Source organism: Nycticebus coucang, chromosome 4 (genome assembly GCF_027406575.1).
Source record: "Nycticebus coucang isolate mNycCou1 chromosome 4, mNycCou1.pri, whole genome shotgun sequence".
NCBI lineage: Eukaryota > Metazoa > Chordata > Mammalia > Primates > Lorisidae > Nycticebus > Nycticebus coucang.
The window spans coordinates 126,288,399-126,311,055 of NC_069783.1; the positions used below are offsets into that span (position 1 = coordinate 126,288,399).

At 43.3% G+C, this 22,657-nt stretch overlaps 1 protein-coding gene across 3 annotated transcripts in view; it reads left to right on the plus strand.

Moving 5' to 3' along the window:
* The window catches only part of CORO1C (coronin 1C), a 148,960-nt gene that overhangs the window by 83,160 nt on the left and 43,143 nt on the right, over nt 1–22,657 (plus strand). For 2 of the 3 annotated variants that reach the window (XM_053588996.1, XM_053588995.1), the window contains exons 4-11: nt 1,385–1,514; nt 4,037–4,218; nt 5,589–5,708; nt 6,508–6,612; nt 8,449–8,594; nt 11,571–11,628; nt 12,317–12,562; nt 13,565–16,020. In XM_053588996.1, coding sequence (XP_053444971.1) covers nt 1,385–1,514; nt 4,037–4,218; nt 5,589–5,708; nt 6,508–6,612; nt 8,449–8,594; nt 11,571–11,628; nt 12,317–12,562; nt 13,565–13,684 — 1,107 coding nt within the window. In that variant the 3' untranslated portion in view covers nt 13,685–16,020. Of the gene's footprint in view, nt 1–1,384; nt 1,515–4,036; nt 4,219–5,588; nt 5,709–6,507; nt 6,613–8,448; nt 8,595–11,570; nt 11,629–12,316; nt 12,563–13,564; nt 16,021–22,657 lie in introns of those variants that run through there. The other variant, XM_053588997.1, reaches the window with a different exon arrangement.

Genomic DNA, 22,657 nt, shown 5'->3' on the forward strand with positions numbered 1-22,657 from the left:
AGTGTTTTTCATGTGCTTTTTGGCTATTTGTATATCTTCCTTGAAGAAATGCCTATTTGGATTCCTTGCCCATTTTTAAATTGGGTTATTTTTCCTTTTTTTTTGAGACAGAGTCTCACTTTGTCACCCTTAGTAGAGTGCCCTGGCATCACAGCTCACAGCAACCTCACACTCTTGGGCTCAAGTGATTTTCTTGCCTCAGCCTCCTGAGTAGCTGGGACTATAGGCGCCTACCACGACACCCGGCTATTTTATTTTTTTTTCCAGCTACGTTTTAGAGATGGGGTCTTACTCTTGCTCAGGCATCTCGAACTTGCAAGCTCTGGCAGTCCACCTGCCTCAGCCTCCCAGAGTGCTATTTGTCTTTTTCTTGTTGAGTTTTAAGAGTTCTTTATTCTAGATACATGTTCCTCGTCAGATATATGATTTGCAAAGTATTTTCTCCCATTATGGGGGTTATCTTTTCACTTTCTTTATGATGTCTCTGAAGCACAAAAGTTTTTAATTTTGATGAAGTTCCCTTCCCTCCCTCCCTTCCTTCCTCCCTTCCTTCCTTCCTTCCTCCCTCCCTCCCTCCCTCCCTCCCTCCCTCCCTCCCTCCCTCCCTCCCTCCCTTCCTGTCTCCCTCCCTCCCTGTCACCCTTGTAGAGTGCCATGGTGTCACAGCTCACAGCAACCTCAAACTCTTGGGCTCAAGCAATCATCTTGCCTTCGCCTCCCTAGTAGCTGGGACTAGTGGTGTCCACCACAATGCCAGGCTATTTTCCAAGACAGGGTCTCGCTCTTACTTGGTTTGGTCTCAAACTCCTGAGCTCAGGTGATCCACTCACTTCAGCCTCCCAAAATGCTAAGATTACAGGCCACTGTGCCCAGTCTATCTGTTCTTTTTTGTAAGATTTATTTTCTACATTACATGTTATAAAGACATTATATTTTCATTTTCTAAATGTAAAATTACAGAAAATGTTTTAAAAACTGCTAAACCACTCCATTCCCTGAAGAACCACTGATTTAGCTAAGAGTTTCCCACTCTAATGCATCTTTCCATGAGTGTTTCAGTCATTTGTATTTTTCTTTAAATGTGTTACATAGTTTTAACTGGAGAGTTTTGAACTTAGCAAGGAATTTAAAATAAAACTCCAATTAATATTAAATAAAAGTTAAGAAGTAAAGTTTATAGCCATTATTGATATCTTGACCTTTAATATTATATTAAATTTTCAAAACAACTGAACCACAGTCATTGTACAATATTCTGCCTTTTATGCAAATACCACTGTATGTTGTTTTTGTAGACTAAGACTTTAAACTAGATGGTCATAGTAAATGTAAAAATGAAAGGCAATAGCTTTCATTTGGGCTGTCCTTCTTCCTTCTTCAACAGGTATGGCAGATCCCAGAAAATGGACTCACCCTTTCCCTGACTGAACCAGTGGTGATTTTAGAAGGCCACTCAAAGAGAGTTGGCATTGTGGCTTGGCATCCGACGGCTCGCAATGTGCTTCTCAGTGCAGGTAGGGGCTAAGCAGTCCTCCCCTTGCCCTATCTCTCACTGCTCATGGCTGTCAGGGCGGGGAGGGTGCGGGGGGTCAGGAAATGAGTTTTGATTATATGCTGTACCATTTTGAAGCAAATTATTAGGAAAACATGGTGGGGAGCATTGAAATGCAATGCTTCCCCAGCCCTCTCGTGTGTATGTTTCAAGGCCACTTTAACAATCTGATGAAAGCTATGGGCTTTCTGTGCAGAAAAGTGAATACATACAGACTTTTTTGCCTGTGATTTCAGCAGGTTTATAGTTCCTGCTGAGGCCCTCCGGGAATCAAGTTTTGTTTATTCCTGATGTAGTAGAAGGAACGCTTGGTTGGAAGCCAGAAACCCTGGGTTCTGTGTCTGGTGTTGCTGCCAACTTTGGGGTGATCTCTTTTGGTCAAATATATTCCTTCCTTTAAAAAAAAACTTTCATTTTAAGTAATACATGTATATTATAGAAAACATATATAGACAAAAGGTAAAGAAATAAAAATCACTTGTAATTTGCCACCCAGAGAGGAGATCATTATTGCCATTTTGATACTTTCCAGAAGATTTATGTGTATGTACATAAATTATTTTGTACACAGAGATGGTTTCATATACTTTGCACATGACCAGCTTTCTGTACTTAGTGGCACACTGTGATCCTTTCCATTAAATATTCATTAACTGCCATTGATTGTTCTTCTTTCATTATTCTCAATGACTCTTCATTGTCCGTTGCATGGATATACCTCAGTATTTAATCAGTCCTCTCCTGGACATTGATCATGGTTTGTGGTTTTCACTGTTAAACAATAATGAACCTTTGGGGCTGAGGACTATTGTTCTTAATTGCTTTCCCACTTGAGTGGTTTCTAAATTTATCTTATAGAAACCTTTTTCATTGGCCATAATTTGGGATTTTGTTTTATGAAACCAATACATAGGACACAAAGGAGCTTTGTGGGATGATGGCAACGTTGTATATCTTGGTTGTGGTAGTAGCTATGAGGGTCAGAACTTAACCAATGCATGTTTAGAATGGGTGTGTTGTGTGTAGGTTTTACTTTAATAAAGTTAGTTTATGATAAAAACAATATTAATGTCATCGGTAGAATTTTTAAAGATCTTTCCCCTCATTAGTAAAAAGGAGGAGGCAGTTTAGTTTTCCACTAGGAATAGAGGATATTTATGATTTATAGGGATTTAAATAAAACAATTTAATGTCAGGTACCTAGAAACCCAGCACCACTTTTCAAAAAGAACACTATGGAGGGTACTGTTTCTATAATCCCCACTGACTATATTTGGGAAACCTTCTGATGTTCCAGTCAGAACCTCAGCCTGACAATGAGAGAAAAAAATTCCAGAGATGAAATTCCATTGTGGAAAATCTCCTGCTGACCTTCTCATCTGGGTTAAACATAGGGTGGCAGCAGCAGCTTGTTCCAGTTCTCCTTTGATGAAGGAAGGAGGCTGAGTGATTGTGGTGCTCTGCATATTTTAAGACTGTGTGACCCATCTGCCCTGGCTGGAGTGAACTGTTTGCCTGAGAAGAACAAGGCAGAGGAATGGTCAATTCTTCATCCCACAGTTTAGCTCCAGCTTTTCATACTGCTATGTAGTTTTTTCTCCATTTTCCTGCTGAGGCATCATAGATATCTGTAGTTAATTTCTCTAAAATGCTTATTAAATTGCATTATTGGCAAGAATTCACCTTTTGGCTGTCCTTCCCTTAGTTCGTGGCATCCTTGAACTAATGTCCTGAAAACAACACATGGTGCCTATTTTCAAAAAGGCCTGGAGCTTGGGGCAGACTCTTGAAGGAAGGAAGATGGATTGACAAGCTGAGGATGGAGGCCGAGTGGGCTTCCTGGGGAACAGTTTCTGAATCCACCTGTGCCTACTTAATTATAATTCTGGCTTCTCACTATGATTAGGCCAGTGTTGGCCTATTTTCTCTCTTTTAAAGATAAAGATCTGTTGTGAGTAAACAGGCCAAGTCCTCACATTTCCCTTCCCCATTATAACTTACCACACTTTAATATACCAAAGCCATGTCTTATAGCCTCATTGATTATTCAAACTTGCTACCTAAAGTTAGAGTGTCCTAAACACTCAAATAATTATTTGGGTTTATTTTAAAATCCTTTATTTTTAGTTCCTTTGGAAAAGAAATAAGCTGCATTCATTCTGATGCTTGAATTCACTCAACTCCACCAGCGCTGTTAACTCTTTAAGAAAACATAGGATTCTATTTTGCTGTTTTTGTATGGTTGTTTGTTTCATAAGAACTCAAACTTATTAAGAAGCTATGTTTTTCCTTTAAAACTTTTATTTCTTTCATATAAATATTTTTTCTTTGTCATTGCAGTTTTTAACTCCTAGTGAGTAGGGCTTCTTACAATCAGCATCTTCTTTTCTCCATACATGTGTATCCTCATTCTGTTTATGGCTTTCTCAAATGTGTTGGATAGGTGTTTCTAATCTTTGAGGGGCATGTTTTTGCTTGTTTTAGGCTGTGATAATGCCATCATCATCTGGAATGTGGGGACGGGGGAAGCCCTCATAAACTTAGATGATATGCATTCAGACATGATTTACAACGTGAGTTGGAACCGGAATGGCAGTCTAATCTGTACAGCTTCCAAAGACAAGAAAGTGAGAGTGATCGATCCCAGGAAACAAGAGATTGTTGCTGTGAGTATTCCTAGGACAACAGCCCCAGTAGCTGTAGCACTTGAGTGAGTGTGAACTTTTTGCTTTTCAAGACAGGTAGCTGTACTGGTCAGTGAGCCTTTGCTGTGTGCAAACACAACTCTGAACAAGAAAAGGCTCAAACAGGCTTCTGCCTGCCTCGCCAGTCACACTTCCCTCCAGATTTGTACATTTCCAGCTTTTACTCAAGTCTTCTCTCACTTGGTTGCCATCTTTCACAAAGAAATAGTTTTTATCAGTTCACGAGAGTCCTTAAGAATTAAGGAGTCTGGCTTGGCAGCTGTACTCAGTGGCAAGGGCGCCGGCCACATACACCTGGGCTGGCGGGCTTGAACCCGGCCGGGCCAGCTAAAACAACAATGACAACTGCAACAAAAAAATAGCCAGGTGTCTTGGTGGGCGCCTATAGTCCCAGCTACTTGGGAGGCTGAGGCAAGAGAATCGCGTAAGCCCAAGAGTTTGAGGTTGCTGTGAGCTGTGATGCCACGGCACTCTACCTAAGGCGACAAAGTGAGACTCTGTCTCAAAAAAAAAAAAGAAGTCTGGATCAGCTAAACCAGGGAGCTGCATTCCTGGTCTTGTGGCTTAGTCCTTAATAATGATTAACTGATCAGCAGCCTGTCCTTGCAGAGACGTAGCAGGTTCTCTCATCAGCTCAGCATCTTAGTTCCTGCCACCCAACCTGGGCCTCAACAAAATTACATATTCTGACAAAAGTCAGGGTTGAAACTGCAAATGTTGACCCCACGTCTGACTTGAGCCACACTCTGAGGCCCTCCCTGGACTGTGATTGTCCTTTGGCAGCATTTCTCCTAAAGGGCAGGTGATGACCATGTTGGTGCTGACCGAGCACTGGCACTTACGGGCCCCGCGCACAGTGCTCTCTCCACCCAGAACGTCCGAACGGTTACTACTCATGCCCTCTCATTAAACAAATGAGGTTAACGAAGGAGTTATCTGGACCAGACTTCTGTTGTCCTGTGATGTGGGGTATATCCAGGCTTCAGTTTATTACCCTCTTGAGAAACAAACATTTGGCAGAGGCCTGTCACATGTTTCATTTTTGTAGTGCGTAGACTTGGGTTGGCAGCAGGATGTGGTAGAAGGAGTGATGCGTTTGAGTTGAATCCTGGTGCTCTTGCCAACTAGCTGGGGGCCCTTGACCAGGTCACTTAGGTAGTGTCTCTTGGTTTCCTCACCTGGGGAGAAGGGATGAAGCATGCCAACGGCTCCCAGATGAGCCTGGAGGACGTGCGGTGTGAAGTTGGGTTTGGGGCTATAGTCTTCCCACTCACCTTCCCCTCCTGCAGTTTGGATGTGTGTGAGGTGCCTTTTTGTTTGTTCTATCCCAGGAGAAGGAGAAAGCACATGAAGGGGCCAGGCCCATGAGGGCCATCTTCCTGGCTGACGGCAACGTCTTCACCACTGGTTTCAGCCGCATGAGTGAGCGGCAGCTGGCACTCTGGAATCCGGTAGGCCCCTTCCCAGCCTCTCTGCTTGCTTTCTCTAGAGCTTTCTCTCTGATCTGAGTGAGTTTTCTGGTTGGTAAATAGATCATAGGATTCTCAGAGTAGATTTCTAAAATCTCGTTTGTCTTAAACTGGATGTGGCTCTGAAGTTCTTATCCTCACTCAAGACTTAATGGTATAGATATTTCAAAAGCATATTTCTTGATGCTTCTGGGGAGTCTGTGTTAACTATATTTAAAAAAAAGAAGGTATGAAGAATCTAGCATTTTAGATTTGGGAAATAAGTTCTAAACTTAGTTATAAATTTACTTTATATTCATAAAGAATATGATCAAATCTCTAAATCAAAAAAGCCATACTTGGGAAAATGACTTCATTAGTATGAGTGGGGGGAAAAGTACTAATCTGTGTATGTACATGTGTTGGAAGGAAATAGACCTCAATGATAATAGTCTCTGCCACTCACTGAACCGTGGAATTGTGGAATATGGGATGATTTTTATGTTCTTCTATTTATTTTATAATAAAATATATACTTTTAAAAAAGAAAAAAGTCATAAAGAAGAAGGGCCCCTCATTGTCATCAGGAATCCCACTGATGGATGCATTAATTACATTGTCAAAGGAACATGATTTTCAGTGGGTTGCACCCTGTTGGTATTTACATGTATAAATATTACTTGTGCATTGTTCAAACTTTCATTATTCTAGGAAGATGGCTCACTTAATTAGGGGCAGAAGAATGTACAATAAAGTTATGAAAATTCATCTTAAAAATGTATACACATCTTATTTTTTCCAGAAAAATATGCAGGAACCCATAGCTCTACATGAAATGGACACTAGCAATGGAGTATTGCTGCCTTTCTATGACCCCGACACCAGTATCATTTACTTATGTGGAAAGGTAAGTAGTAATTTTGGTGTTTGATAGTAAATTTAATCCTATAAGAGAAAAAGTTTATCCTTCCAAGATTTAAGAGACGGGCACTGTATCGTATCTTTAAAATTTTTCTAATTTGTGTGTGTGTGTATTTTAAGCTAAGGAGAGATAATTTTGGTATGTTTTAGGTCTTCAGACTGGATTAGATTAGACAGTAAAAATCTCACTTTTTACTGTCATCCGAGTGCCTGGTGTTAGTAGTGCCTTCGAATCTGTGACCAGTGCTGAATGAATACTGGATTGTTTGCATCTTGCCAGTTGTGTAGTGATAATGAGCCGTGTTCAGTGCTTTTGACCAAAGTAGGGATCTGGCTGGTGTGCTGGGGCTAGTGCTGCCCTCAGAGCAGTCCAGTGAGGAAAAGAGGACACGCTGGTGTTTTGTCTTCACCTAACTGTGTTGCCTGATTAGAGATTTTAGATTTATCTGAACTGATATCAGGGATGGGCTGAGTGACCAGGTGACCACATCTCTTGCTGAAAGGTGTCACATAACCCTAATGTGCACATTTGTACTTATACTACATTTCATGGACTTGTAAAGAGAATGGTGCTTTGTGAATGTGAGCTTTTGAGGGCCTCAAAGACTCTCCAGAGGGTTCTCGTTAGGGCTCTGGGCTTAAAGGCCTGCGCCTGTCTAAAGTCTCCTGGGGGGGAGGGTACGGAGGGGGGACAGCTGTTACAAGTAGACTCCGCACCAAACTCCTCCTGCCTTTTGCTCTCAGCTGAACTAGACTTTTGGTAACTTTGTTATTTCATTATGTAAGTGGTGACTTCAACATTTTTTATTCTTTTGTAGGTTCAATTTTGCTTAGAACTTTATGTTGTTGAAATAAATGAATTGATAAAAAATGGAGCTGTGGTTATATACCCCAAACCCGTGAGCTAGTCCTTTGCCAGGGAAAGCTGTTGATATTTTACTTTTCATAGTTGATTGAGCATGCTGCAGAACTGCTTTACATTTTTACAGGTCATTTCCTTAGAAACTGAGATTTTGTCTGTTTCCTTGAAAGTCCTTTGACTGCAAATGTTAACAGCTGTTAAGTACCCGCACATTAATTATTGTTGCCATTGACTGCATCAAAACAAATAAAATGAGCAGTTAACCAGATATTGTTAACGCTAGATGGAAAATTATTTTGGGTGTGCAGAAAATGTCTAGTATGTATTTAGCTTCTTTTCCATTGCATTAGATATCTTAAGTCACTGAGACAAATGGAAATCGTGAGAACCATTCTAAGCATGTTAATCAGAATTTTGCACATTGCAGTGAGATGGCACTGCTTTCTGAAGTAAGTGAAATCTCACTGAAACTGAGTCTCTGAATTAGAAAAATCTCACTTTTTACTGTCATCCGAGTGCCTGGTGTTAGTAGTGCCTTTGAATCTGTGACCAGTGCTGCACTGTGCCAGTGAATGAATACTTGAGTTAGTAACTGCACTCGAAGCAGTGATTGTTTATTTGTTTGTTTGTTTTTTGAAGTTGAATGGCAATGCACTTGTTTGGCAGAGGCATTAACATTTTTCTCCTAACTCTGGCCTTGTGTCTCAGCTTAGGGGAGTAAAACTAAAGCCTTCAGTAGGAGGCAAAGGAGACCATTAAAAGCCATGCTGGCATTTGATAAGTGAGGGCTTACTGTGTGAGGAAAAGAAACTGCTGTGTGCTTTATGCAAGCCTCTCTATGAGGAAGAAGAGGTCAGCTACTGAAGTGGGGTCTCAGCTAATGCTGGGTTTATAGGAGGAGAAAGACACTCAAGTGTTTCAGTTAATGTCAGAGACAAACTTATCTCTGCTTTCTTACAGGGTGACAGCAGTATCCGCTATTTTGAGATCACAGATGAATCCCCATATGTCCACTACCTCAACACATTCAGCAGCAAGGAGCCTCAGAGAGGGATGGGTTATATGCCCAAGAGGGGACTTGATGTTAATAAATGTGAGATTGCCAGGTAAAGATTTGGTATTAATCATTCCAGTTGTTTATGCCATCCATGTAGGACCAGAGCAAGATAGCCACAAGTAATTCTGTATTACCCAAGTCTTTCTTTCCTGCCTGTACCACTGGTGTGTAATTTAGGTAGCACAGCTTAGTGAAATGGTGAAACTTTTCTCTTTTATCTTCCAGTGGAGGCTATGGACAGTGTTCCCTGGGGGCAGGCAGGGAGAGCCTTGCTCTAAGATGGAACAAGTCGGTGGGTTTTCCTGCTCTAGCAGGGGAAGGACCAGGTTCCAAACTGGACTATGGGCCTCACTGGTTCTAAACTAGAGAAGCCTACAAAGGGGCATTAGGTTACTTTGACTTAGGAAACTCAGCAGTGTTATCTATAATTTCTGCGTTTCTGTACTATGCTTGATTTTTAAAAAAAAATATGTATTTCATAATGCTTGTGGGCTTCCTGAGGCTCAGACTTTCTTCTCTTATTGGTCAATGGAAGATATCCCATGAGACTCAGTGACCACTGGCTATTTCAGATGGTAGAATAGCTAGCACCACGTTATCAGAGATGAGGTCCTGCCACACCTGCATATAACATTGTGCTTATGTGGACTAAGAAGTTACTGTTCTGGTCACATAATTAAAGAATGGATCTTTATATCTTTCAAGATAAAAGTAAAAGAATTTTTATAATTACCTCTATGGATTTTTAAAAAAATAGCTGATATAACAAAGGAAAGCTGTCATAGATTATTTAAAGTTGTGGTTTAAGCCAAACAAACCAAAACATGGTTCATAATAGACTGAATCTGAATTTAAGATTACATCCAGTATTTTACTGGCATCCAAAGGTTGTTTTTCTTTTTTTTTGAGACAGAGCTTCAAGCTGTCACAGTGGGTAGAGTGCCGTGGCATCACAGCTCACAGCAACCTCCAACTCCTGGGCTCAAGTGATTCTGTTGCCTCTGCCTCCCAAGTAGCTGGGATTACAGGCGCCTGCCACAAAGCCCAGCTATTTTTTGGTTGCAGCCATTGTTGTTTGGTGGGCTTGGGCTGGATTCGAACCCGCCAACTCAGGTATATGTGGCTGGCGCCTTAGCTGCTTGAGCCACAGGCGCCAAGCCTGGCATCCAAAAGTTTAAAAAACTATAAGCACTATTGTTCAGGAACTCTATTAAGTGTTTTTAGAAGATTTATTTTATATCAGGCACTGTGCTAAGTATGTTCCATGGCTTACCTTTGTTACTGTTTGTCACAATCCTGTGAAGTAGGTGTGATTTTTTTTTTTTTTTGTTTGAGACAGAGTTTCACTATGTCACCCTCGGTAGAGTTCCATGACGTCACAGCTCACAGCAACCTCCAGCTCCGGGGCTTAAGTGATTCCTTGTCTCAGCCTCCCATGTAGCTGGGACTACAGGTGCCCGCCACAACGCCCGGCTATTTTTTGGTTGCAGTTGTCATTGTTGTTTAGCAGGCCCGGGTTGGGTTTGAACCCACCTGCCTCGGTGTATGTGACCAGCACCCTAACCATTGAGCTACAGGCACTGAGCCTGGTAGGTGTGACTTTTATCCCCATTTTTTACCCGAGGAACTTGAGGCTTGGTGAAGTTGTCACCCCTTCAGGGGCTGAAGTAGCAGAACTGGAAGTCACTTGCCAGTCAGTCACCATTGCACTGACTGCAGAGTTTTCATTAAATGTCTTTAAAAATGTTTTTGGTTTATTTGGGACTCTTACTAGGCTGAAATAGTGAATAGGCCTATTTGGCACATCATTCTTCCGAAGAGGACTGTGGTTTTGCAAATACCTTTACTGACCTGAGCCCTGGTCAGATGTGTTCTCCGACCCACAGCAGCAATGTGTCTTTCAGGCTATCTTGAGTAGATTCACACCCAGATCATGTTGACTAGTTTCAAGTACCAAAGGCTACAGGTTTCCAGGATAAACAAGTTTCACTAACTTTGGATATCTGAGATGGCAGTATATCCTCTGATTCTTAAAATTCAGAGGATGCTTCCCCAGCAGCATATATACCTATGCTCATTTCCTACCTTGCACACTAGCCGTTTAATTTGGAGATCTGACCAAAATGCTTTCTGAGGCCACCTCTCTTGGTAGGAGGTTTAGAGAGAGTTTTTAATTATTCCCTGTCTTGACTGCCAAATTGCACCTTGATCTTATCAGGGTCATCATAGAAGTAGTTGTTCTGGTTTGTTTAATCCCCTTGTAGGGTACAAACAAAAATGTTATCCTTTTTTTGTTTGCCTTTGCCAATCAGAAGGCATTTGCTCCCCATTCATTCCTCATTTTGGATAAATACACTTTTTTTAAAAACTTTTATATGGGTACACATGTTTTTGGTTACATAGTTTGTTTTTGTATGTTTTTAGTCAAAATTGTAAGCATGATCTTCATCCAGAAAATGTGCAATGTACCCATTAGGTGTGAATTTTCCCATCTCTTACTGCCCCCTCCCACCTACTTAAATTCCATTGAGTTTTGCTTCCCTGTACACATTTTCCTTAACTATTACGCATGATATGTTTTGCTTGGATGCCAGAATGTTAATTCTTAGGATTGTTTCCTTTTAAAAAAATCATATTTATACTTACAAGTGTTCAACTCCCTCAAGCTGGCTAAGACCTGGTCCTGGGTTGGGGATACTCTTTTGTCTGTTGACAGGGTAATGTTTCCACAGTGAATCATGATCAGTTCATCTGCCCCCAGATGATGGAGATTTGACTGTCATAATACACATACCTCTCTTGGTAGTTCTTGTCTATGGTCTGCCTTTCCCTAGCATAGGTGTTCTTGGCTCCCATCGTCTCATCTGTCATGTAGGAACACTGAGTTCACAAGGTGGATCAGATGAGGTGATGGACAGAAGTTCCCTTCACATCCCATACAGCATTGTAGAGAAGTAGTTATTAATCCTGTTACTCAGCCTCCTATTTCACTTAATGTGACTTTGCCTTTATTTCCCCTTTCAAGATTCTTCAAACTTCATGAGAGAAAGTGTGAACCTATTATCATGACTGTTCCCAGGAAGGTGAGTACCCAGTTTTCTGGATAATCCATGCTTTTAAAAGACAAAAATTATGGGCAGCGCCTGTGGCTCAGTGAGTAGGGTGCCGGCCCCATATAACGAGGGTGACAGGTTCGAACCCAGACTCAGCCAAACTGCAACAACAACAACAACAACAACAACAACAAAATAGCTGGGCGCTGTGGCAGGCGCCTGTAGTCCCAGCTACTTGGGAGGCTGAGGCAAGAGAATCGCCTAAGCCCAGGGGTTGGAGGTTGCTGTGAGCTGTGACACCACGGTACTCAATCAAGGGCAATAAAGTGAGACTCTGTCTCTAAAAAAATAAAAATAATAAAAAGATAAAAATTAAAAAAAAAACTGATAAAAAATCCCAGACCTGGGCGGCGCCTGTGGCTCAGTCGGTGGGGTGCCGGCCCCATATACCGAGGGTGGCGGGTTCAAACCCGGCCCCGGCCAAACTGCAACCAAAAAATAGCCGGGTGTTGTGGCGGGCGCCTGTAGTCCCAGCTACTCGGGAGGCTGAGGCAAGAGAATCGCTTAAGCCCAGGAGTTGGAGGTTGCTGTGAGCTGTGTGAGGCCACGGCACTCTACCGAGGGCCATAAAGTGAGACTCTGTCTCTACAAAAAAAAAAAAAAAAAATCCCAGACCTTTCTTCCTTACCCTAAGGGTTTCCCCCAATGTCTCTTATAGTCTGACCTTTTCCAAGATGACCTGTATCCGGACACAGCGGGGCCAGAAGCTGCACTAGAGGCAGAAGAGTGGTTTGAGGGGAAGAATGCAGATCCAATCCTTATCTCCTTAAAGCACGGGTACATTCCAGGCAAGAACAGGGATCTCAAGGTGGTCAAAAAGAACATTCTGGATAGCAAGCCATCAGCAAACAAGAAGTGCGACCTGATCAGCATCTCTAAGAAGACCGCAGATGCCGCCAGTGTGGTAAGGATGAGGCATTTGAGGCATGCGCTTGGCTGGCCGGGGCCTTCTCCTGTGGAAAGCCCTCTGTGGTGCACAGCATTGGTGAGGACTCCCCAGTTTGGGCACATGGGTGGGTTTTCAGTGCACGGTAACCTGTGCTACATGTAAGAAAGTCCTGGGGCATGTGACATTGGTGCATTTATGGTTACACTTGCTCCTTTAGCTCTGTTTTTTATAATGACTGGAGTAGATGTTATTCCACTGCCATCTCTGAGTGTAGACAGGAGGCTTTTGGTTTTTTTCCTGTCTTTCCCCCAACTGGTTAAACCCATCTCTGATTTTTGTTAAATAAAACATGGAAGTGTGGGGTCAGAGGTTCCAGGAAGACAAGGTCCCCAGAAGGAAGGAATGCAGAGAGTGTTCAGGTGCTGCCGAGTGGCCAGTGGCCAGGAGGATCTGGCAGTATGTGGGGTTACCCACACAGATGATTTTGGCAAGAGCCATTTGGGTAGGATGATGATAATGGAGCCTGCATTGCAGTACTGCTATGGTCACTGCTGGGTCCTTTTGCTACTGGGAGAGTAGGTCCTCGGGAGAAGAGGAGTGTGGCGACAGGGCAAGGGGGTGGTGGGTTTCCCTCCCGGGAGGAGCCACCCTAACAAATTGCAGGAGCTTGGTGGCCTCTGGAAGAGTCACGCCTAACCCTGGTCAAGCAGAGGTTACTGTTGATGGAGCCTTGAAGGGATCTGTCCTACAGTGTAATTGTTACCTGAGAGCATGGGGACAAGAAATAGCGCTGCAGAACACTGTTGTCTTGCTCCGGGGTTTCAGGTGGATTGACCAGCTTTAGTTGCATTCTTATCAGGCATAGATGCCCCGGGTTTTAACTCACCTTTTCAACTTGGTAACCATGGCTTCCCATTTGCAAAATAGAAAATTGCATTTTATGTTTAAAAATTCTGAACTGTGTTGAACTGTTTACTGCTCTTCAGTCACTGACACAGGTTTTGTTTGTTTTCTTAGCAAAATGAAGCCAAGTTGGATGAGATTTTAAAAGAGATCAAATCTATAAAAGACACAATCTGCAATCAAGATGAGCGTATTTCCAAATTAGAACAGCAGATGGCGAAGATAGCAGCTTGAAGGTCCCACCCCCACCCCTATAAAAAATGGGAGCAAGAACTTGTGCTTGGTAGCTGGTTGTTGGTGTGGTCCTAGGTGGGCGGAAGGGGAGGCACTGCCGTTTGGAGACGTTCCATTTCAGATTTGTCAACCAGCCATAGGCCACATTCCAGTAAGAACTCAATTCCTCTCCCAAATTTGCAGAAACAAAACATGGCTTAAAAGCTGAGCTTTTTATCAGAAAGCTTTTTTGACGTTTTAAGTGTTATGTGACTTGTTGAACTTTTAAAAGACAAAAGTGCTACTTTTAAAATCCCAGACATTCTGAATTTTAGAAAACAAACCGATTCTGATTCAGTGTCATGCCCAAATACCTTATTTTTTTTTTTTTACAAGTAGGGACCAATGCCACATTGCTTTTTATATTTCTTTCTTTTTTAATGTTGCCAAAAACAAAAGTAGCTTTTTTTCTTTGTATTTTGCTACTTTGCAGTATTTCTATGTGGTTTTTCTTCTTAATTTGAAAGGGACAGCACTGTGTATGTTTATAAACTAAATGAAGATAAGATATTATTTTGTATAAATATTCATCTGAGAGCAATCAGCGTAGTAGCCACATGGTGCTGGCTCCTTTGCAGCACAAAGCCAGTCATCTATGACTGTACAAAAGGAAGACTTGAAAAAATCACCCGGACTCATGTTACTGCCCCTCTCATTTCACTGAGTCTTCTGATCAAAAAGCTCACATTGCATCTCTTCCTTTCTTTCCTTTCTCTTTTTTAGAAATGGGGTAGTTGTACCAGAATGAAATTTTGCTTCTTGGTTATCCTGTGCTTCTGATGATTATAATCTAACCCAAAATAGTATGTGTTTCTGCAGTTTTGTTACACACGTAGGGTCTATTGCATTCATCACTTTAAGCATCATGTTTCAGGTTTTGGTCAATACTTGACAAGGGTGCCCAGGATGAGAAGATACATGTATTGTTGAGAGTATCTTCTTGCCCATTTCTGCAGCTTGCCTCGCTCTTGAATACAATGGTGAAGGCTAAAAACAAGGGAACTTGGAGGGGAGCATTTGCCCGGGGTGATCCTCTGTCTTCCTGAGTGCCCTGTGCTGGAGGAGGAGATGGCTGTCCTCCCATCCACAAAGCTCCTGCTCTGCCCCCCTTCCTCACATGTGCTGCGACCTCTCTCAGGGCTCCCCCAGCCATTCCTTCTCTCTTTCCTGCCTTTCATCCCTAATCATGTTCAGCTAAGATGAGGCCAGAAGGTGCTACTGAATATTGAGACTGAGGAATGCTCTAAAATGAAGCAAAAACAGGAGCACAGACCTCTGCTATAGCTTTAATGTGTACAAACATGTCCCTTTGCACCCTCCATCCAAACTAATCTGCTCTGCCTCTCCAGCTTTCACCAAGGCTGCGTTAAAGCCCAGAGGCTCCCTGGACCCAGGGGAAGGTTCAGAGACAGAGTTCTGGTCACCTGCTCATTCCTACATTAGAACCTCTCCCCATTTCCAGTCTATCATATTGCATGCTTGAGAAACAAGATTTAAGGAGCCTCTGCTTTGGAAGGGCCGAGAGGCTGTGATTGAAAGTGAAATGCATAGTGCCACTGGGACCACAGAGGGAGCTCTTGTGTGCCTGCTCAGTGCTGTTGTGACTGGTTGGGAACCTCAGTAAACAGGGAATCAGATTGGAGGCAGAGTGTGGCGACAGTGGTTAGAAGGCATAGCTGGACGAGGGATAACGTCTGGGTAGAAAAGGTACCATGTTCTTAACCAACCAATACTGAGATCGCTGTTTCCACAATTTCAGGGCATCTGAATGTTAGATGTGGTTTTGTTTGTCTGTATGTGTGTGTATGTACGTGTGTGTTTTTAATATTGAAGTGGATAATGAGATGTAAAGAAAATAATTACGATGACTTATATTCAAGCCTGTATTTGTTCCTCTATCAACATGATCTTCTGAGGACTTGTGTTTCTAAGATTCGGAAATGTTTTAAGGTTCTGATATCAAATCAATTAAGTAAACAAAATTGTTGTTGGTGGTGGTGTGAAACACTGTGGGGTGTATGGTTCAGGGAGAAGCAGAAGGGTGAGGAAGAGTCACTCTGATCTTAGGTTATAGCTTAGGACTTACCTGATGAGTGGATGCCCAGCCAGGCTCCTAGGCGCCTGAAGCATTGTGGATTATTTCTCCTGTTTTGTCTTTTTTTTTTTTTTTTTTTAAAGCCGTGACATCCCAGAGGAGGACAGTGAATTACTCCTAGATCGGCTCTTATAGAGCGTCCAAAGTATTCTGTCAAAATACTTGCTTCCATTTTTAAAGATAAAAGTCATTGATTACAAAATGGTGTCTGTGTTTATTTCACACCCCACTGTCTCTGAGGGAGCCCACATCTCTCCCCCTCACTGAGCAGATGACTTTTTCCTCCTTGAGAGTAAGTATGGGGAATGGGGGGTGGGGGGCTCTGCTCAAGCAAAGGGGATGATGACATGGGGTCAAGTAGGGGCAAGTTCCTGATTCTGACAGACCTAGATATTTAGATCTCTAAGCCTTTGCTTGTATTGTGACCCAGATCTGGGTTCCTAATCTCTCTTGAGTCCCTTTTTTACCTTGAAAAATGGATGATAATTCCGTATAGTTTAAAGAGGAATACCTGTTTCTGGCCACACAAGCAGCCCTCTCTGTATGGCCACCCTCGTTACCATGGAGCTGAATTCCAGACACAGCTTTCGGAAGCACTTTTTCTTCTGTACAAGTAAAATTCTCTTGGCCTGGCTATGATTTTTATTCCAGCAGAAGATGTTCATAGTCAATTGAATTGCACAGCCCCTTTTCAGCTCCCCTTTTGGATGCTGATTTTTTTTGTGACATTTTAGTGATTGTAGCAAAGCATTTCCCACTGTTTACCTTTTCTAAATGTTTATAAAAACAATGAGTAATCAGCATGAAGCTTTCCTTCCTCAAATACCTTATCTTAAAGTTGCCATAGTCCATGAGAATAGCAGCAGCCAGGTCCCTGGTCAGTCATCGACGCCACAGGAAGCAGAAGTTGGCAGATACTCTCTATAGACTGGAGGAGCCCGCAGTCATCAGGGGGACACGTGGTGGTCTGTTTACACTGACTTGTTTTCTGACTTGGGCCACTGATTCTGTGCCAGAAGACCTGAAAATCAAGTGTTGGCCCCACACAGCTGGCCAGACTGGGAGAATTTGTCTAGGGAGAACTTCTAATTTTTTTAAAGGTTACTTCCCTTGTTATACTTAGTGTTCTGTGTCCAGAAAAACTTTTTGTTGGCTCTTAAGAATCTGTTAACTCAAAGTGGCCCCTTCTCTTTCTTCTGGCACATTAAAGTATTAGGTTGTGGATGGGATCATTACCAAAGGTGCCCTTTCCTATTTGGTGCAATACTTGCTGTCCAGCCTGGCCAGTGGCTTTTGCTCCTTTTTGTACAATGCCAGGTGTAGGAGGGACGATGTGCAAAGTGGTCAGCCTTTCCAGAGGGCAGTCTGACAGGTGTGTCAGAAGTCTTAAATGGGCCAGGCACAGTGGCTCATCTCTGTAATCCTACCGCTTTGGGAGGCTGAAGTGAAAGCATTATTTGAGGCTAAGAGTTTGAGACCAGTCTGAGCAACATAGTAAGACCCCACCCCTATAAAAAACAAAAATGAGCTGGACAGTGATGCATGGCTCTAGTCCCAAGTATTCGGCAGACCAAGGCAGAAGGATCTCTTGCCCCAGGAGTTTGAGGTTGCAGTCAGCTATTGATGACATTCTAGCCTGGGTGGCGCAATTCTTACCTTTTGACCCAAGGTTTTCATCTCTGGGAATTTTGTCCCATGGAACTAGTGGAAGATATACATTCAAGAATTAGAAAAGTAGATAATTTCTACTCAATTTTTCTGAATTTTTGAGTTTTCTATAAATTCCTTTTTTGTTAGAAAGGCGTTATTAAAATCAGTACATTAGTGATAGAACAAACATAAATCAGTGGAGAAGCATGAAATAGAAGGTGCTGTGGGGGCAGGGACACCAATAGACATTCATTCTTGAGTCTATAGTTAAGTAAAAATAAAACCTTTTTCCCTTTTTAGAAGAAGATAGGTTCTCTTTAATCCAAACTTCAGACAAAGGAAAAACAATAAAATCCATAAACAATGGAATAAATCACAAAGGAAACTATCAACTGGCTCTATAAAAATTAAATTATGTAAGACTTTTGATATGGCAAAGAATGAAGGTCATAGGAATTGGGAAACACCTATATTTTCCACCAATGTGTCAAGGGGCATGTATATTTTGATGTACTTAACCTCAGTCCCAGCCGCTGCCTCTATTTGAAATGGGGGATGATATCACATCCCTGGCAGGACATGTAAAATGTTAAGCTAAAGGATAAGGTAGCTGCTAAATTGGCTGGATTGGTTGAAACGTGGAAGCAGGTCTCAGGGGTCCTCAAACTTTTTAAACAGGGGGCCAGTTCACTGTCCCTCAGACCGTTGGAGGGCCAGACTATAGTTTAAAAAACACAACTACGAACAAATTCCTATGTACACTGCACATATCTTATTTTGAGGTAAAAAACAAAAACAAAACGGGAACAAATACAATCACACTGCCTCATGTGGCCCGTGGGCCGTAGTTTGAGGACCCCTGATTTAGAGAGTTGGATAGGATCCCTCAATTTCAGTGTAGTTGTAATTACTACAGGTGAACAAAATGGAGTAAGAAAACATGTTTTAGGAGCCTGAGTTTAGTGAATGGGGGTGGGGTGTTGGGTGAGGAGTCCAGCTCACTGACTTCATGGTGAAGGGCCCAGAAAGCAACTCCAGTCCCATAAAAGACAGAAGAGGAAGTTAATCCATTTCAGTACTCAACTCTGAAGGTAGAAAGGTAGTTGAAAAGCAAGTGGACCAGAAGGAATCCATGCATGCTTCATCTTGGGCATTGCCCACTGGGTGCTTAGTTTTGTTTTTTAAATGGCAGCTTTCTCACATGGATCTCAAAGAGTGAGAGAACGCTGGGAAATGACTGACTATGGTGTGGGCTTGGGGCAGCCCTGGGAGGAGTGATTCAGACAAAGCCCTATGGGCAGTTGTGGATGTAGAGAAAGCTTTGGGTTGCAAGAGGGAGAAGAGCAGGGAGCTCATCTGGTTATAGTGTGAGGGGGTCCCACACGGGGTGCTGGGGGCACCAAGGTGCTGAGGGTGCTGGTTGCCAGATTGTCCAGCCCCATCTCTGCTGGGTGCCTCTGGACGCACCTTCTAGCTTCTCATTTCTAATCTCTCCTCCACTGGACAGAGTCATTCATTTTGGCATTTGCTAGGTGCGTGCCCGGTTTTACAGTGGGAGTCTAAGGTGGAGCAAATGACCAAGTGGTCCAGCAAGGACAGATGTTCAGGCTAACAGTGCCCCGAGGGCTGAGAATCAACCGTCAGGATTTCAGCAACAAAACCCAGTGATGAGGTCTGAGAACTGGGAAGTTGCCCCATACACTCAGGGAGTTGCAGGTTCACTTCCGTGCCAGGATGCTATTTGAGTTTAGAAGTAGAAAAACACCTTACAGTTCACTCACTCCTGGGCTGCTTATTGCCATCCTCAACTACATTTCCCCAAATGACAAATGAGTTATCTCCCTGGCCAATGTTTTCCAGAAGCAGTGGCTCAGAATGCCACACAGGACAGCAAGGTAGATATTCCTCTGGATATCTGGCCAGTCTCCCCTTGTAGAGAGACCAGACCAGTGTCTGAATGGCCTTGTAACTGGCTTCTTTACACTCAACCACCTGGGCCTTTTTTGCTATCAGAGTGAGTTTTCTAGAACAAAATCCGTCCTCTGCTGTCTCTTAAGAGAGTCACTCATCCTTTCCTCACCTCCAGTGCCTGCACTTCTCAGCACTCTGCCTGATCCCTGTATGTAAATAGCACCCTCCATAATGCCTTAGCACCACGGATCCATCAGCTCATTGAATTTTCTGCTGTCTCATCCCAAATTGAATATAATAAACTCCAAGAGGGTAGGAATTTGGTTCCTTCACCAGAATACCCAGGATCTGGAACATGTTCATTAATAATTATTAAATGACCTGTATGAATAATTGAAAACAGACATAGTTGGACATGGGGCCTCTATTGGATAATCTGTCCAGCTGTACTTTGCTCCCAGAATAAGACCTTCCCTGACTAGTTAACTCCAGGCTGGGCCAGTGAGCCTCTTGGAGCCACCATCAATGGCATCAGAGCTGAATTTTCCTCTATGGGGACCTGGGAGTTTGGGAACCCCAGAAGCACTCAGGCAGAGCAGGTGCACAGTGATGAGGAAGGGGCTTTGGGGTCCCTTTAACTCCCCAACTCCATGCCTAAGGTTCAGTTGCATTTCTGATTTTAAATTGCATGAGATACCCCAGAACTTCTATTGACATGTCAGTAACAAAGTTCCTTCTCTAAAGATCCCTAATCCCAGCCGGTCTCTGAGGCCAGGTGCTCGACATGGCTGTCAGAGGCATGGATTTCTTCAGCCACTGCAGAAAATCACTGAGTCTGAAGGATGTTTCCACATCTGTTTGCCCTCTGGCCTTTCAGGTCTGGGACCAGCCCCTGCACTGGCCACTTGTGGGGCTCAAGCTGATTCGATGAGCTCTAGGAAAGCCCTGTTCTCTTTCATGCTGCTGTCTCCAACCCAGCAACTGGCTCCCGGTCCTCCCCAGATTGGTAGCCAAAACCTGGGACTGAAACTGAAGTCTTCAAAGCTCTGTTCCCATTTGAGAAGGGGAATTGAATCCCAGCAACATGGCCGTTTCCCCTTTAGATGATTCAAAACTGTAGCCTGTGAGCCCCTCTAGAACCACAGAGGATAGGGTAGGCAGTTGGGTGTGACTTCTCCTTTTCAGGTCTGCACCTTTCATTTGAGCAATCTGTTCTTACTCTATTTCATGAGACCTTTGCTTTCATGTCAGCACAGGGCTCCGTGGCAGGTAAATTCAGAAACACCACTGCCACAGACAAGACTGCTCAGCCAGCTGCATTCTTGTTTGCTTGGGAGGAAGCAACCAACCTGGATTCCATCACTCTTGCCCTTTCCAGAGCCTCAGCCTCCTTGGAAGAATAGTGATCACTTGGGAAGGCAAGTGGAATTCTATGAGAGATGTCAACCCGTTGGGGAGAGGCGGTACTTTCCATGGAATTACAAATAGATGATAAAACCTCAGGCCCTGCCTGGCCTGCCAGATATAGTCCTTGCACACCCACATATTTCCGGGATTCCACGAATGTTTTCTTTAATAACTGTATAGTTGACCAGATTAATTTTGGTAAATGTAAATGAAGCTAAACAGGTTGTTTAGCTTCAACCTGTAAATGTCAGGTTGAAGCTAAACTTCAATGGCTTTGGTCCCCCAAGGCTTCATCTATTTGTCTCTGTAGCATCAGGTTTTCTTAGAGCTGTGTTTATCACTGATGTGCACAGTTCCCTTCCCGCTGCCCGCCCCGAGAAACAAAGGAGCGATGTGCAGTTAAACAGACCAGTGCTCAGCCGCAGCTGCACAGGCTTCGCTGGTGCCCGGTGGACTTTGGGGGCCTCCACAGGGCTGCAAGCAGCTGATGTAAAGAAGACTGAACTGAGTGCAGGATGCTTTAGGAGTGTCCAAGTATAAGGAGGTTGTGGGTTGTTTGAATAGCAAATAGCAAGTAGGGGCCTCAAGAGCCTCTTTTTGCTTTAAAATGGGGCTGTTCCAACAGTAACTGGCAATTAGTTAATATCCAGGAGCACATTTGCCCCCAGAAGACCCAAAACAGCCCTTGGTTCCCAAGCTAGCCCACAAGCAGGCTCCAGTGGAGAGAGGAACCTAACCCCCACTGACTTTGCTGATCGTAATTCCTGCTCCACACCCTAGCAGCTCGCCTTGTGTTGAGAGGTAGTGGGGAGCGCTGGTTCTCCTCAGACTAGGTCAGCGAGGAGGAGCTGGGATCACTTAGATATTTATTAAAAAATATTTGTTGTGTTTGGATGCAGGCTCTGCACCCTGCCTTCCCGCCTTTGAACACTCTGAGATCAAACTGGTTTTGCTGTTTACTAGCTGTGTAATATTAGGCAAGTTACTTAATCTCTCTGGACTTTGTTTTTCTCCCCAACTATAATATAGGGATACTAATCTTTGTGAGGCAATTGTGACAATTAAATTAGTATATGACAAAAACTCTGGACACTGTCTTGCATGAAGAAGAGCCCGTTAAATGTTGACAGCAGTTACTCCTCAGTACCAGGCGCCACACATGGCCCAGGAGATGCAACAGTGAATAAAACAGACGTAGTTTTCTTCTGAAACTTGATATACATTTATCAAGCAAGAGAGAGGCACAGTGCTCTGAGATCATGAAGTGGGGATGGCGTAGCCAGGGAAAGCTTTTCCTGGGGTGGTGGAACATGAACTGGCATCTGAAGAATAAATAGGAGTTACCTGGGTAATGAGCGTTGAAAATGCTCCAGGTGGAAGGAAGTATATCTGCAAAGGTCCTGTGACGAAGGAAACATAAGAGGAACTAAAAGAAAGAGCCAAAACAGAGAACAAGGGGACTTGTGAATAAAATGAGGCTGGAGAGGAAGAGGGAAGTGAAGGCACTGCCAGCCATTGTGGGGGTTGGAATCTTTGTTCTAAAAGCAACGGGGAGCGTTGAATACTGTATAGGGAGAGAGTTCCTAGACTTGGAGCAGGAGGGGGGCTTTTGCTCCTTATATACTGAGGGCTGGCACCCCAAGACCTATAGCAAATTTTGCTCATAAATTTTAAGGAAAATGTGCTCGGGGAGTCAGAGGTGAAATGATTGGGGTATGCACAGGCCTGCAGCCCACTCTACTCTTAGATCTTCCTTGATTTCTTTCGTGTTTTGTGCTAAACATTCAAAGCTCCATTTTCCAGATGAGGCTAGCTCAGAGAGTTTAAGTAAAATCTTCACAGCCCCACAGAAAAGGATCCAATTCTGCTTA